General features: G+C 38.4%; 1 protein-coding gene across 11 annotated transcripts in view; it reads left to right on the top strand.

The window, feature by feature from the left end:
• kdm5ba (lysine (K)-specific demethylase 5Ba) overlaps window positions 1–12,172 on the top strand; it is a 30,867-nt gene extending 18,695 nt beyond the window's left edge. For 10 of the 11 annotated variants that reach the window (XM_027146387.2, XM_027146390.2, XM_027146389.2 and 7 more), the window contains 16 exons: window positions 54–216; window positions 2,707–2,826; window positions 2,957–3,151; window positions 3,401–3,582; window positions 3,732–3,856; window positions 3,959–4,109; window positions 4,718–4,832; window positions 4,962–5,317; window positions 6,987–7,125; window positions 7,220–7,399; window positions 7,565–7,717; window positions 7,903–8,313; window positions 8,404–8,491; window positions 8,580–8,773; window positions 8,879–9,139; window positions 11,405–12,172. In XM_027146387.2, coding sequence (XP_027002188.1) covers window positions 54–216; window positions 2,707–2,826; window positions 2,957–3,151; window positions 3,401–3,582; window positions 3,732–3,856; window positions 3,959–4,109; window positions 4,718–4,832; window positions 4,962–5,317; window positions 6,987–7,125; window positions 7,220–7,399; window positions 7,565–7,717; window positions 7,903–8,313; window positions 8,404–8,491; window positions 8,580–8,773; window positions 8,879–9,139; window positions 11,405–11,524 — 2,953 coding nt within the window. In that variant the 3' untranslated portion in view covers window positions 11,525–12,172. Of the gene's footprint in view, window positions 1–53; window positions 217–2,706; window positions 2,827–2,956; window positions 3,152–3,400; window positions 3,583–3,731; window positions 3,857–3,958; window positions 4,110–4,717; window positions 4,833–4,961; window positions 5,318–6,986; window positions 7,126–7,219; window positions 7,400–7,564; window positions 7,718–7,902; window positions 8,314–8,403; window positions 8,492–8,579; window positions 8,774–8,878; window positions 9,140–9,873; window positions 9,899–11,404 lie in introns of all 11 variants that reach the window. The other variant, XM_027146391.2, reaches the window with a different exon arrangement.
• The last annotated feature ends 4,089 nt before the right edge of the window (window positions 12,173–16,261 follow it).

Raw genomic sequence — 16,261 nt, 5'->3', positions numbered from 1 at the left:
CCTTCAAATCTTATTGCTTTTGATCGATGGTTGCCTCTGTGTGTTTTTTAAAGGGGAGAGCCAAAGACATGGTATGGGGTTCCTGGCTTTGCAGCAGAGCAGTTGGAAGCAGTGATGAGAAAACTTGCCCCTGAGCTCTTTGAGTCTCAACCAGATTTGCTTCATCAATTGGTCACAATCATGAACCCCAATGTGCTAATGGAGCATGGAGTGCCTGTAAGTAATGTGATAAATAAACACAGTAAGTTGCTAAGTAATGTAGCTTGAAATTAAATAAATGTGTCTGAGTACTTGACTCTATACATGGTGGAAAACAATATTCGACTGATTGATTTGCTATGTGCAAACTCGTGCTTGTACAGTGGATGAAATTATAGTTCGGGTCTGTCCATATTTTATTAATATTTAAATTTTAAGTTGGCCCCAAAGTTAATTAAAAAACAATGAATGAACATATATTTACAATCAAGCAAACTCTGTATCACTGGCTTCCTTTGCTTAGCTGTTGGTTGATAATATTTGGCTTGTATTGGTTTGAGTTTTAAAAATGGGAGGTATACTGGTGGAGTAATATGGGCTTTAAGTAATTACTTGCTAATAGACATGAGACAAAACACTAACAACATATGAGACTAGACGAAATTGGCACAATAGTAATAAAAAGGAAAATGTACATTGTAAGACATTTTAGAAAATAATTGTACATATCAGCAGAACAGTCATTTTGTATGTTCCATTTTGTGCTTCATCTTATGCATATGTTCTAACTCATTTTTAGACATGAATGTAATAAATGTGGCACACAAGCACTGATTTTAACCCTCATTTGAGAGTGCAATCATGTCAGCTGCACTAGGAAAAGGTTTGCATGTATATATGGCAGATTAAGCTATGGATTTTGCAAGATGGCGGCACATGCACAACACGAATCTCACTGTATCTCACATATTTAAATCACCGGTCAAGAGTTATTAGACATTGGTCACAGCTGCGGAGAAGGTAATTTATCCAACTTTCAACTCCTTTGGGAAATCGCCAAAACATTGTGGACCATTACTCCACCATTGGCGTGACCATTAACAATGGTGAGGAAGCGAGGCGGCAGTAGAGCTAGGCTAAAGCTAAACCCTCATCAACCATCGTTCCCAATCATCTATCTTGCTTATGTACTTTGGAGATTAAATTGGATGGACTGTGACTTCAGATTGGGACACAAAAGCAGAACAAGGAATATAACGTCATGCTTTTTTATGGAAACATGGCTTAACAGCAGCATTCCTATCAGTGCCATTGAGCTAGAGGTCCACATTACTTTCCGGGCAGATAGAATGGCAGTGGACAGTGCATGGATGGCGGTCTTTGCATTTTTGCATTTATGTTAAATCATGGTACTCAGACTCTACTGTAATGGAAAGTCATTGCCCAGCTCATCCGTAGTATGTTATGATTAAATGCAGACCCTTTCATCTACCAAGTGAATTCTCAATCAGTATTGTGAATGCAGAATACATCTCTCCAGACACTAATGGAAGAACCGCATTCCCCAGTGGAGAATATTTTGTTGCTGGGGACTTCAACCACTGCAACATAGGAACTGTACCCCCCTAAATTCCATCAAATTGTCTCAGTCACTACCAGAGGGCTATAACACACTGAGCAATGTACATACAAACATTGCTGAGGCATACAAGGCCATTCCCCTACCTGAGTCAGTCTGATCACCTCTCTTTTGTTTATGCTACCCATATACACACCACTCATCAAATGTGTGAAACCTTCAGTGAAGACTGAAAATTTTGTATTTCCACACTACAGCAACAGTCTCATGACACTGACTGGAGCATATTTGCCTCACAGGACAAACCGTCAAACTACAGATGTCACTACAGTCAAACACGTGAAAAACTTTCCTAATCAGAGGTCGGGGATGAACTCTAAAGTACACCTCCTACTGAAATGAGAGATGCTGCTTTTAAATCTGATGATGTAGAGGACTAGAAAAGAGCCATGGAAAACCTGAAAAGGGGCATTAGGAAAGTCACGCATGCACAGATGCATGTGGAGAGGCATCCAGACTATCACTGGTCACAAACCTATGAGCTCAAACAAGTCACACCATGAATGTTGACTATTCCATCGTCCTATATCATTCACCACAACCGAGGTGTGATCGGCACGAAGCAGAGTAGATGCATGCAAGTCAGCTGGACTTGATGGCATGTGCTCAGGCCTTGTGCCTGGCACAAGACTTAACTGACATTTTCATCCCGTCACTGGCCCAGGCCACTATTCCCACATGTCTAAAGACTACAACCATCATACTATTTGCATTTTTCTGGTAGATGCTAAACGGCATTTTGTTGCTATGCAATGTACTATGCAATGACGATAAGGATCTAGCTAGCCTATGGGCTGTTTTTAGTATTTTTTTTTTTCCCCCTAAGTTCACAAGGGCCAAATGAAGCAAAGGTGTGGACATTGAGATTCCACACATTCACACAATGCTTCCTTTTTGGACTATTAAATAAGTATACTTCAAGTCAGTTTGGTTCCCACTCAAAACATTGTGCTCTGTATGTTACTCTCTTTGTTGATGTCACCTACTGTAGTGTGTAAGTAGAGTTAGAGTTCACAGAGTGTTCAAAGCCTGCCATGCTGTGTACTATATGCAGTGGTTTATTATGTTATTTTTTTTTTTTTTAATAGATTTACCGCACAAACCAGTGTGCTGGTGAGTTTGTCATCACCTTCCCCAGAGCATATCACAGCGGGTTCAATCAGGGCTTTAACTTCGCAGAGGCTGTTAACTTCTGCACAGTAGACTGGGTAACAAACTACTTTATGAATAACAATTTTTTAAGCAACACTGCTGCATTTTCAGTATATTTGGTTTATTATGATAATCACATGGTTTTTATATATCCGGATAGTGATTAAAATGTTTGTTTTGTTGCAGATACCACTTGGTCGACAATGTGTAGAGCATTATCGCTCATTAAACAGATACTGTGTTTTCTCCCATGATGAGATGGTCTGTAATGTTGCAGCCAAGGCAGACAGCTTGGAGCTGGAGATGGCCTCTGCCATACAAAGGGATATGAGCGTTATGATTGAGGAGGAGAAAAAGCTGCGAGAAAAAGCTTACAAGCTGGTGAGACAAAGCAATTGTTCATTTTTGGTGGCACAGTTCATTTATTTAACTATTTTGTGACATCTTTGTGTCATTGTTTGTTTCTGTTTGTACATTTTAGAACTTAGATCGCCACCATTGTTAATCCAGTATAGTGCACAATAACATTGGTTATTTATCCATCATAAATCTGTTATGGTTTGCTTACCAATTATACAACTTTATTAGTTTCTTAATAATTGATTCTTTTGCTGTTCATCATTTCCTTAGGGTGTTTGGCACTCCCAGCAGGTGGACTATGAAGAACAGCCAGATGAGGAGAGACAGTGTTCTAAATGCAGAACTACCTGCTACCTATCTGCCATCACCTGTCCCTGCAGCCCTGGCCAGCTGGTGTGTCTACACCACCTCCAGGACCTCTGCTCCTGTAACCCTAACCGTTATACATTGAAGTGGGTCTCTATATGTTTAAATATAATACTGTAATCCATTGCCATGTTAACATGATTATTTGATTTAATTAAGGGTATTTTTTAGTTTATTTAAGAATTGCACTTTTTAATTGTAATTTATACATTAATCTGTTTTAATGGGCTTGCAGTTATAAATACACAGTGGGCATGTTGAACCAAATGTTCAAGACTTTGGCAGCACGTGCTGAGACATACAGTGACTGGGCTTCTAAAGTTAACATGATTTTATATGCTGACCAAGACAATAAAAGTGGTAAGAGTCCTATTTATACATTACAGCAAACAGACTTTACAGTCTTTCCCCTTTGTGTGATAGAGAATATTGTTGAGTTTTAGTCACTTGTTATTCTACCAGACTTGGAGGAACTTCGTACACTGATTGTTGAGGCAGAAAAAATGATGTATCCTGAGATGGATTTGCTACTTCATTTAAGACAGACTGTTCAAGGTGCAGAAAAGAGTGCCTTAATGGCCCAACGGCTACTTAATGGGAAAAGACAGACCAGGTAAAAATGCTGTTAACATTTAAGAAAAGCTGTTTAATATTACCAGTGGTTTAATATTGTGTAGATATTTTGCTAGTTTTCTCATGCCTAAGGTCACTATTCATCCAGAAAAGAACCCCCCCCCACACACACACACACACACACACACACGCGCGCGCAATATCAGCATGTTCAGTATTCAGTATAACAACACTCTTGTTCAAACAGTACTGCTTAAATAGCACGAAATGTAAAAAACTAAAGTGGTCTGAAACCTTAATAATTATGGGTTATTAATTCTTATTCTCACTTCTTATTCTAGGATAATGTGTAATACTTGATGAATGCAGAATAAAAAAGCACTTAAGTTTGCATTCATATCATGTTTTGTGTTTTAAAAAAACATTTGAACTGAGGTGCAATTTGAAAATGCTTCTTACCTGCAGTTTGAGTGATAAGATTGTGACCCTATCAAAAGCATTTTTAAAATATAAGACTATTGCAGTAGTTCTTAATCACCCCATTATATTATTATTTACTTAACCTAGACTATCACACACTATCATTTAGATTTTATTATTATTAATTATTATTGTCAGATTTTGTTTCATTAAAACTTTTTAATGTAGGTATCGCGCAGGTGGCGGGAAATCTCAGAAACATCTCACTGTAGAAGAGTTGAGGTTATTTGTACAGCAGCTATATGACCTGCCCTGTACCATTAGACAGGCTCCCTTTCTCAAGGTACCGAACATGTAACCCTATTTTTTTGATACTCCATATTTATTGAAAAGATTTTGAAAAGAATACTGATACAGAATGAATACTGATAACTTATACCTGATCATTAATTTTTTTTCCTGCGTTCCACAGGCTCTGCTCTGCCGTGTCAGGCAGTTCCAGGATCAGAGCTCACATATCCTGGCCATAGAGATGCCTAGCTCTTCAGCCCTGCAAGCTTTGCTGGATGAGGGCTCTGGGCTGGAGGTAGAGTTGCCAGAGCTTGATGTTCTCAGGCAGCGGCTAGAGCAGGCACACTGGGTTGAAGCAGTACAACAGGCCAGCAAGGAGCCTACCAGCCTCAGCCTAGAACGAATGAGGAAACTGATTGACCAAGGAGTGGGTCTGGAGCCACATACCTGCGTAGAGAAGACTATGGCCAACCTGCAAGAGCTGCTAACTGTGTGTGAACACTGCGAGGAGAAGGCACAAAGCATGCTAATGGCCAGGTTAGGTTCTATATATGCCTGATTTTACAGCCATGGCCAAATTTGACCAGACAAATGGAAGGCAACAAATTGTGATCAATTCCAAACACTGACAATTCTTGAAATCAGTTCTTGCTTTATTGCAAGAGCGAATTTTTTTACTTTGCTTTTACACGCGTGCATCATAGTCTTTCAAAAGTGCGTCAAGAGCTGTCTGATGTATTTGAACGGAGAAGCTCAGGCACATGCAGTCAGAGCTGGAGGCATTTATCTATAACGTTAATCAGCGGAAAGCGCAAAGACGGCAAACAAAAGCAGCGAAATTTCACTATTCTTATTACCATAGTTGTAGCACAAACAAAAAATTTATGCAAACAATCCATTCAATACTGAATAAAAATAACATTTATTGATTTGGTTTTTGTCTTGTGAATATTTTTTTATCCATTGGACACACTGTCCGAAGAGAATGCACACATACATAAACTGATTGATTTGATTCAAGATTGGCATCATTACATTACTATGTACTCTTCTTGTTTTAAATTCTCACTGAGGGCTAAGCCCCCCTAAAGATGAAATCCTAGAACCGCTCCTGGTTTAATGACTATATTGGTAAATACAAATTGTATGCGTAAAACTGTATGCGTAAAAATGCCTATAGTTGTTACAAACTATTCAAAAACAGGCTACCTTTGTTTCAGTTGCTGTAATATGAGGTTTTTTTTTTTTGCTCAGTTAGAATAACCTATTTGGTGAAGGTCAGAGAAGGTTTATTGTCATTCCAGAAATACTGAGCGATAGCAGTCAAAAAAGATAACAGCAACAAAAAAGCATCTTTATTTCCATTGATTGAGCAAGGTTGGATACTCGTCTCCCACACAGGTAGTTTTTTTAGTACGTCATGCACTAACAACAGTATGCAGACAGCCAGAAACCTAGAGCTGAAATGTTTGTTCATATTATTTACTCCCTCCGGTGCATCTGGCCCAATCTTTGCATATATTAATAGCACAATTTGAATTACAAATCAAATGAATTTCTTGGCCACAAGATAAATAGTGCTGGGCATGTATTTGGAATTTAAATTTGTTTCCTGTTAGATTAACAAAAGCAACATATTTTGCTCTCTGGCTATGTGAAATAAACCTTGCAGATCACCTCAGTATAGATATAGTTCATCAAGTCAATTTTACAATTCATATATTACATTATTTAAATGTGTATGATAATATTTTGGCTAGGTTTTGGAATTATTACAATTTATTTACAATTTATATAATTCTATTTTAAAACCTAAAAAGAATATATGATTCTATAATATGAGATGTTGCAACAGTATATAGAAGTTTGATTAGATAAAAGTATAACGCATCTTATTGTTTATTAAAGTTCATCTACTAAGGCTCACATGATGAGATTTATGGGTCTTTTTTCACTAAGGATTCAACCTATTCAATTCCTCTAACCATTCAAACAGGCTAAAATAAAGCTAAAATATTAGGATTCAGTAATAAATTAAATAGCTTTCCACCATTATAGACACTTGTATAAAGACAGTAGTGTAATTTGTGAAATAAGTAACCTTGATACACTTATACATACTTATACCCCATTTACAAGAATAGATATGTTTTCTTTATTTTCTATCTTTTCAACATATTTGTTTTTTCCAATTTGTCCCCACTAGACCTCACCAAAATTTAGAGATGCTGGAGGCACTGCTGCTGGAAGTAAGTAGCATCCAGGCTTACCTGCCCAACTGTCTTCAACTGCAAGACTCAGTAATCAGGGCTAGAGAGTGGATACAGGAGGCAGAAGACCTACAGGTTAATTGCATGTCAACTGATGCAGCATTGAAGTGTCATTAAGCTAGAAAAATTTTGATCATATCCATTTTAATTTGTCTTAATGTGTTTGTAGCTCAGTGGGCGTATCCCTGTTCTCTCCTCTTTGAATGATCTGATCTTGAGAGCTAAAGGCATCCCAGTCCTTCTGTCACCTCTGGCACGGCTGGAAAGCCTTGTGTCAGAGGTGCAGGCCTGGAAGGAGAGTGCCATGAAGGTTTTTTTGTTGAAGTACTCCTCTGTCTCCCTCCTGGAGGTAAGCAAAACATTTTGCAAACTTATGAAATGTTTTCACTTAATATTTTTATATAAAAAAAATTTTACTATAAAAAGGGTTAACAAATATTAAACAATACCTTTGAAAATGCATAGGAGCATGAAAAGTATGTAAAAGGTAATTGCAGTGTTTGTCTCTTTTAAGGTACTCTGCCCTAGGTGTGAGACAAGGTGTCAGAAATCAAAATCAAAAAGAGTGAGAGATGTTCCTCCAGCTAATAAACAAAATGGAATAAAACTGAGCTGTCTTGGTGATGTGGAAAGAGCACTGTCTGAAAGCAAAGAGATGGCTTTAGCAGTAGGTTTTTTGGGTTTTTTTTGCAAAAATTGTTTTCTCCTATCTAAACTATAGATGGTGTGGTCCTAAATATTGAAATGTGCCATATGTAGCAACGGTTCTAACAAGGTCGATTTTTAAAAATGCTTCTTGTTTATTATGATCCGTCTACACAGTCTTGTATAATAACTTGTTTTATCCAACAGATGGCCACTCTGTGTGAGGTGCGTTTGAAGGAGCTGGAATACCTGAATATCCTAAGGACCACAAACAATGCAAAGTTTCTGCCATCTAACAGATTGGCTCCTACAGTGTGCCTATGCCATACAGTGCCAGCAGGGCCCATGCTCCAGTGTGAACTCTGCCATGATGCTTACCACATTGGTTGTGTGCCAGGGTACCAGGATACACAGGCAGGGCAGCCTTGGCTGTGCCCGCTCTGCAGCCGATCTGAGAAACCTCCTCTGGACAAAGTGCTGCCGCTGCTTGCCTCTCTCCAGCGTATTCGAGTACGGCTCCCAGAGGGTGACGCGCTGCGGTTTATGGTTGAGAGGACAGTGCATTGGCAACACAGAGTGCAGCAGATCTCACCTTTGACTCAGCAGTGTAATGAAAAAGTAAGCTTTGTCTGGCTCTTATTGTTTTCATGCATTTTGGTTGCTTTCAGTATATTTTATAATTAATTTATACTATTCCTGTACCTAAAGATGGGAACTTTTTCTGAAAAAACGTCTCCATTCTTGGATGGTAGTACTGGGTGCTTCTACATGCACCATTCATGCATTCCTCTCAGTCGTATGTAGATTTTTTTATTTATTTTATTTATAGACATTGTGAACTATTTTAGAATATTTTAGTTTGATTTGTGTGTCGTGTGTTTCAGTTCTTAGTCCTGAATTAGAGGAGCTGCTTGTGGAAGGACTCCTTCTACAAGTGACTTTGCCTGAGCTGCAGCATCTCTATCAGGGGTTCTTTCCCTCTCAGCATGCCCTTCAGAGCAGCGAGCATGACCACCAATACCACATTGCACAGGACAGTAGAATGATTTACAAAACCCAACCCCAAGGGAAAATCCAGGTTAGACCCCCTCGTGTATTTTCATGCATGCTAACAAAGTTTTATGAAGGATAGACACAAACCATTATGCAGAAATTGAATATATTCTTAATTTATATTTTCTAGGATTTAGAGTTGCAAAATGTCAGTGAGACAATAGAGAAGAACCCCAAGAGGCACTTGGAAAAGGAGAATGCTGATGAGCACTACAGAGGTGCTGTTAAGAAGCCCAAGAATAAAAAGTCTAGGATAAACAGGGAGAGGACACGTGAGAAAATAACCATCTCCTCATCTGGTTTGAGCTTAGACCCATCATTTTCAGAGGAATCTGAAGAGGACTGGTCTATGTGCTCGGCAAAGCAATGTCAACAGCCACAGGGATACGAGGTCAGTTTATGATTTATGCTGTCATATAGCGTAACTTTCCTATGAGTGTACGTTGGTTTGTTTGTCTGCTGCTGTTCCCCATTTTCACCTCCCACTGCTGTGGATATTGTTCCTTAAGTAATTTATTGCATAATTTATACAGTGGTAATTGTTTAACACTGGATTGCCTTGTTTGGGACTTAGTTTTACTTCTGATTCGTATATTTGTACATTTACTGGTTTAACATTAGCCCTCACTCGTATTATCTAGTGAACCACCCTAATGCCTGATGCTACATTTGACTTACCTTGGAGGCTGAAAATCAGAGCTCATTATGCCATTTTTTTGAAAATCACTTTATGAGCACTTCTACTTGGTAGGTCCAAGTTAGTAGATAACTTTCCACTCTCCCCTGGGGTTCCATTGATATTAAGCAAATGCAAATCCTCTCCTGCTTTGTGCTGAAGTCTGTTATCAACTCCTTTGTCTTTTTGACTTTGAGGAGGAGGTAGTTCTCATGGCACTAGTTCTCAAGGCTTTATATCTTATTCAGCTAGGCTTTCTTGCCCTTGTGAGAGACCATGCCTACCACAACAGTGTCAACTTAACAGTAGTGGTAGAGTTCAAATTGGCCACATTGTTTCATTGGTGTACAGTGAGCATGGCAGAGGACTCAGGACACTGTCCTAGGGGGTGCCAATGCTGAGGTTGAGGAGATGTCTAATTAACATACTGCTTGTGGTCTGTCTGTCAGGAAATTGGAGATCTACTGACAATGGGTGAGTACTTAGTGGTGAGTATGGAGAGAATTAGTTACCCTGCAGAGAATTAATTATCTTCAGTGTTGTGGTTGGGATGTTATGCAAATTATAATGGGTCCAGCATGTCAGGAAATGACAAAAAAGGTAATGAAGTCTCTGATCAGCCTATCAAAGCACTTCATCACAACTGTGGTTAGGGCTATTGCACGATTCATTTAGGCAGGTGGACTGATTTTTTGGTGACAGGAACTATAGTGGACCGTTTGAAGAGTGTGGTGATTACAGACTACCAGGAAGAGTTTGCATATCATGGTGAACACCAGTGCTAGCTGGTTTACACAGGCTCTGTGGACCTTACCTGAGATGCTGTCTGGTCCTGTTGAATTCCTGGTGTTCATTAACAAATACGAAAAAGAGAAAAAAAAACATTTCCTCTGACTCTCTGAATGCATGCTGCTTATAGCACATCTTAGTGTTGATAGTGTTGTTAGCTGCAGCTTCAAAGTGACCATAAAGGTGTTTGGATGGTTTGACAAAGAAGTGTCGGCATTCATCATTTTGGAGGATGGTGTTCCACAATCATTTTCAGTCTCTTCCACAGGCTCATAGAGCCACTTTTTTACTGTGATTTTAGTTTCTCCCCAAACAAAGACTTTGTATTGGTGGAAGAGGGAGTGTGGTATCAAGTAAACATAAAGCAGACTTTTTGGGTTTCACTAACCTGCTTCCAGTTTCTTCGTCCTGGGTTTTCAAGACGTGCACAAGAATCCACAAATAGGTGACTCTGCCCACCGTCTACTCCAGCCAATCACGTTCTGATTTACTCGCTCTTCACACTACCCCTGAACCCATTGATGATGCTGAAATCGTTTCCAAAGAAAGCAGAATTGAACTAAACCTTAGTGCTGGCTACAATCCATACAGGGTTACCAGATTGGGCTCGAATCTGCGACAAATGTTTTTTTTTTTGTTTTTTATCGTATTTTGCAGTACATATTACACTGTGATAGTGCGAGTAAATCAGAACGTGATTGGTTTGAGGTAGACCGTGCCACGATTGGTCAGCGCCACGAGACTGTTGTCCGATTGGCTGGAGTAGACGGTGGGCGGAGTCCACCTATTTGTGGATTCTTGTGCACGTCTTGACGTTAGAAATGTTTCAAATCCACAAATGCACAGAACGCGATTCACAAATGAGCAGGAAGCAATTCGCAAATAAATACAATTTATAAATTTTTTTTTATTTGCAAATCCCATTTTATTTATTTGTGAATTTCATTTCTTTTTGTCAAATTTGTAAAAATATTTGTGAAACTCTTTATATTTATTTGTGGATCATAGTCTATTTATTCAGAATAACGAAACAATTCTGACCCCATATTGCAAGGGTGGAGTTCAATGAAAAATGCATGGTATTAACAGTAAAGCATGTGGTGGCAGTGTTCTTATGTGGGTTTGCATGAGTGCTGCAGGTGTCGGGGCATTATAATATTGATTCAGTGCTTTCCATCTGTTTCCTTACAGGTAAACTGGGTTCAGTGTGATGGCAATTGCAACCAGTGGTTCCACCAAATTTGTGCGGGTGTGTCTGCTGAGCAGGCTGAGAACGAAGACTACATTTGCACCAACTGCTCAGTAAAATGATTTGACACCATAAGGACCAAAACTCTTTGGATAAAGAAAAGTTGGATCACCAGATATTTCTCGTAGCCCTCCGATGTCCCAGTCAATCCTCCTTGTCATGTTGGAACTGTAGGATTAAAACAGAGCCCTTAGAAAGTTTTGGCATTTTTCATCAGGACCGGGCACAAAGATGTACCTCAGGTGTTTATATTCCATAAATACATGGTAGAGGGACATTGTTTTCCCCAATGTAAAATTGGATTCGCTTTCCACATTTCCTAAAATACTAATTAATCTGATCACATAGCTCAAGGGCTGATCAAGATGTTATCACCAAATTAGATGAATTGAGCTAAATGGAAAGCTATGAATTTATTTTAAAAAAAAAAAACATATTTAGTACACGTCTCTAGTATGCTTATTTATTTATCCCAGCAATGACTAAGCTGGCTACTTGATTTTCTTCAGCTTCATTTTCTTTGATTGCTTTATTCCATTAACATTGGTTGTAAAGAATCCTGATTTAGGGTGCCCAAGTGATGTAGCAGACAGGAAAAGTGTGAAATATACTTTGTGACCTTTCTTTTCTTTTCTTTTTTTAAAACAAACTATCAGATGTTCGTTGTGAAATAAAATGGTTTGTTCTTGTTTGCAGTTTCAATACCACAACTGATTTTTCAAGTTCATTCTTTCTATTTTCCCCTATTATGGTAAATATGATCACTGATCTAGCCACTGCACACCCGAAAGTAGGACATCACAACCATAATCAACTGCATCACACCAAAATTAATGGTGCTTGCAAAGCAACATTATTGTTATTCTGCATATTTATTATTATTATTAATGGTGCTTGCAAAGCACATTCTTATTCTCTTGCATACTTATTAATGTCCTTGCTAAAGCACATTCTTATTCTCTTGCATACTTATTATTATTATTATTATTATTAATGTGCTTGCAAAGCACATTCTCATTCTCTTGCATACTTATTATTCTTCTGATTATTATTATTCTGCTTCTTCTTCCGGACACTTTTTCGGCGCGTAACTTGTCCCGCAGCTTTTGTCCTAGACCCATAAATGAGGTGTCAAATCGACCGGCTCATCGAGGAGAGGTGTGCTATGGATTTTATAAGCGAACAGAATTCCAGAATTCCCAGTATGGAAGCTCAAAGGGGTGTTTTTTCCCCATAGACTTGAATGGGGAATCTCTCTGTAGATGTGCTAACATCCAAAAGAGGGGGGCAGACACCAGTGAATCTGTGTAAAGGTCTTTAAAGCTTGTTGCTATATTTCACAGTGAGCCTCAGTTTCATTTCATATATATACATATTGTGGGATCGACTCCTATTTTCATGGTTTTCGTTTGAGTCGTTGACAAATCTGACGGCTCAGTGTATTTTTTTAAGCCTCCTAGGACAAGTGAGAGCCGAAAACAAAGGACGGAAGTGCTGTGTGTTTCGGTCAGAAACGCATTTGGGATTAACGCATTTTGGATTAAAAGGCTTAATATTCCTGTTCCTTAGACTCTTGGGGATTTTTTTTTTACAAGCATTTGTTTTGGAAAATATTACCCCAGTGAAGAAAGGTAAGAGCCGGTGACTATCAACTTGGATTAAATTAGTATGATGGCTATAAATCATATTATGCTTTGTGTGTGGGCTTAATAAAATCCCGAGAGTCTAAGCTTTCAAACAATATAACATTCAACCGTGTATTTAGAGGTTTAATGCTTAAAACTAGTGGTGGCGTGCCTTGGACAGCACGGCGGTCACATATGTTGTTGTTTCTGCCATTTGTATCACTTTTTGTTTTCAACTATCAGTGTAGTTTTTATAATTTTTTATTTCACTTTAAACTAATGTCCTTTTAAGAACAGCAACGGCTCTTTTAAGAACCACCCATTAATTAAAATTAAGCGCATTTTTTCTTTGTCTCCTCACGTTACATAATTATTTTTTGACATGATATGACACGTATATCACAAAGAATGATAAGAATGACTAATATAATAAAGCTTGGGTATTGTTAGACGCACCATTCTTCACATTAGTGAATTAATACATAAAACCGCAAAGGCTTCCTCGTGTTCCTGGATGGCTTAGTGGATAGTGAATCCGTTTAGTATGCAGACATTCGGGGTTCGAATCCACCCTTGGACAGGTTTTTTTTTTCTAAAACTTTATAATAAAGGTTCATTAGTTGACATTAGTTACCACATTACTTAACATGAACTAATAATGAACTGCACTTCTACAGCATTTATTCATTTTGTTCATGTTAATTTCAACATTTACTAATACATTATTAACACAGTGTTAACATTTCCCGCAGCTTTTGTCCTAGACCCATAAATGAGGTGTCAAATCAACCGGCTCATTGAGGAGAGGTGTGCTATGGATTTTATAAGCGATCAGAATTCCCAGTATGGAAGCTCAAAGGGGTGTTTTTTCCCCATAGACTTGAATGGGGAATTCTTAAAATCTCTCTGTAGATGTGCTGACATCCAAAAGAGGGCAGCAGACACCAGTGAATCTGTGTAAAGGTCTTTAAAGCTTGTTGCTATATTTCACAGTTCGGACAGAAATGAACTTCTGTTTACATTTGTGAGGCGAGCGTTTTGGATTAAAAGGCTTACATATTCCAAGGGAAGCGCTTGTCCTTTTTAAGAGCAGCAACGGCTCTTTTAAGAGCCACCCATAATATTTGTGAGGCAAGCGTTTTGGATTAAAGCGTTTTGGATTAAAATGCTTACATATTCCAGTTCCTTAGACTCTTGGGGATTTTTTTTTACAAGCATTTGTTTTGGAAAATATTACCCCAGTGAAGAAAGGTAAGCGCTGCCTATTTCCGGGGACTATCAACTTGGATTAAATTAGTATGATGGCTATAAATCATATTATGCTTTGTGTGTGGGCTTAATAAAATCCCGAGAGTCTAAGCTTTCGAACAATATAACATTTTACCGTGTATTTAGAGGATTTAATGATTAGTGGTGGCGTGCCTTGGACAGCACAGCGGTCACCTATGTTGTTTCTGCCATTTGTATAACTTTTTGTTGTTTAAATTAAACATATGACATGTATATCACAAAGAATGATAAGAATGACTTTAATATAATAAAGCTTGGCTATTGTTAGACGCGCCATTCTTCACATTAGTGAATTAATACATAAAACCGCAAAGGCTTTCTCGTGTTCCTGGATGGCCTAGTGGACAGGTTTTTTTTTTCTAAAACTTTATAATAAAGGTTCATTAGTTGACATTAGTTACCACATTACTTAACATGAACTAATAATGAACTGCACTTCTACAGCATTTATTCATTTTGTTCATGTTAATTTCAACATTTACTAATACATTATTAACACCGTGTTAACATTACTTAATATGCTGTGAACTAACATGAACAAAGAATAAACTTTATTTTAACAATGATTACTAAATACAATAATTTATTGCTCATGGTTAGTAAATGTTAGTTAATACATTACATTTGAACTAATGATCCTTATTGTAATGTGATTATATTTTTTCCCAGTAGTTAATATACTGTGAACTAACATGAACAAAGAATAAACTTTATTTGAACAATGATTACTAAATACAATAATTTATTGCTCATGGTTAGTAAATGTTAGTTAATACATTAAATTTGAACTAATGATCCTTATTGTAATGTGATTACATTTTTTTCCCCAGTAAAATCTCTGTGAGAAACTAGTCTGTAAATATAACCTCAAGGATAACCATAGTAACTGTGCAGCCATACCCTAGCAACCATGTAGTGCACCTTACGAACCATATTGCAATATAAAGAAGCCATATCTCAGTTACACAACATAAAACACTCAGCACGATGAGGGGAACTGACGTCACGTGTAGCCCCGCCCCCAAAATTAGCGAAATCAAAAATTTAGCACAACATGGACATGGGACATATCAAAACACTCAGCACGATGAGGGGAACTTGCCACGTGCAAGCACATTCACATTTTCTTTAGGAAATGTACCGTTCTAGTATTATTATTCTTCTTTTTCCGGACAATCATAAATTTTGCACAACATGGATGTGTCATATATCAAAACACTCAGCCCAATGAGGGGAACTGCCTTACGTGTGTTTTGGACACGTCACGTGACGTCACATGTAGCCCCGCCCCCAAAGTAAGCAAAATCAAAAATTTAGCACAACTTAGACATGTCATATATCAAAACACTCAGCCCGATGAGGGGAACTGCCTCACGCATGTTTTGGTCACGTCAGGTGATGTCAGGTGTAGCCCCTCCCCCAAAGTGAGCGAAATCAAAAATTTAGCACAACATAGACATGTCAGATATCAAAACACTCAGCCCGATGAGGGGAACTGCCTCACGCGTGTTTTGGTCACGTCAGGTGACGTCACGTGTAGCCCCGCCCCCAAAATAAGCGAAATCATAGATTTTGCACAACATGGACATGTCATATATCAAAACACTCAGCCAAATGAGGGGAAGTGCCCCACGGGTATTCTGGTCACGTCACGTGTAGCCCCGCCCCCAAAACAAGCGAAATCAAAAATTTGCACAAGATGGACATGTGACATATCAAAACACTCAGCACAATGAGGGGAACTGCCCCACGGGTATTTTGGTGATGTGATGTCACGTGAAAATTTAAAATTTGCACAACATGAACATGTGACGTATCAAAACACTCAGCACAATGAGGGGAACTGCCCCACGGGTAATGTGGTCACGTCATGTGAAAATGAAA

This window comes from Tachysurus fulvidraco, chromosome 2 (assembly GCF_022655615.1).
Source record: "Tachysurus fulvidraco isolate hzauxx_2018 chromosome 2, HZAU_PFXX_2.0, whole genome shotgun sequence".
NCBI lineage: Eukaryota > Metazoa > Chordata > Actinopteri > Siluriformes > Bagridae > Tachysurus > Tachysurus fulvidraco.
Note: the sequence above shows the minus strand (reverse complement) of the source record. Positions and strands in the feature narration are given on the sequence as shown.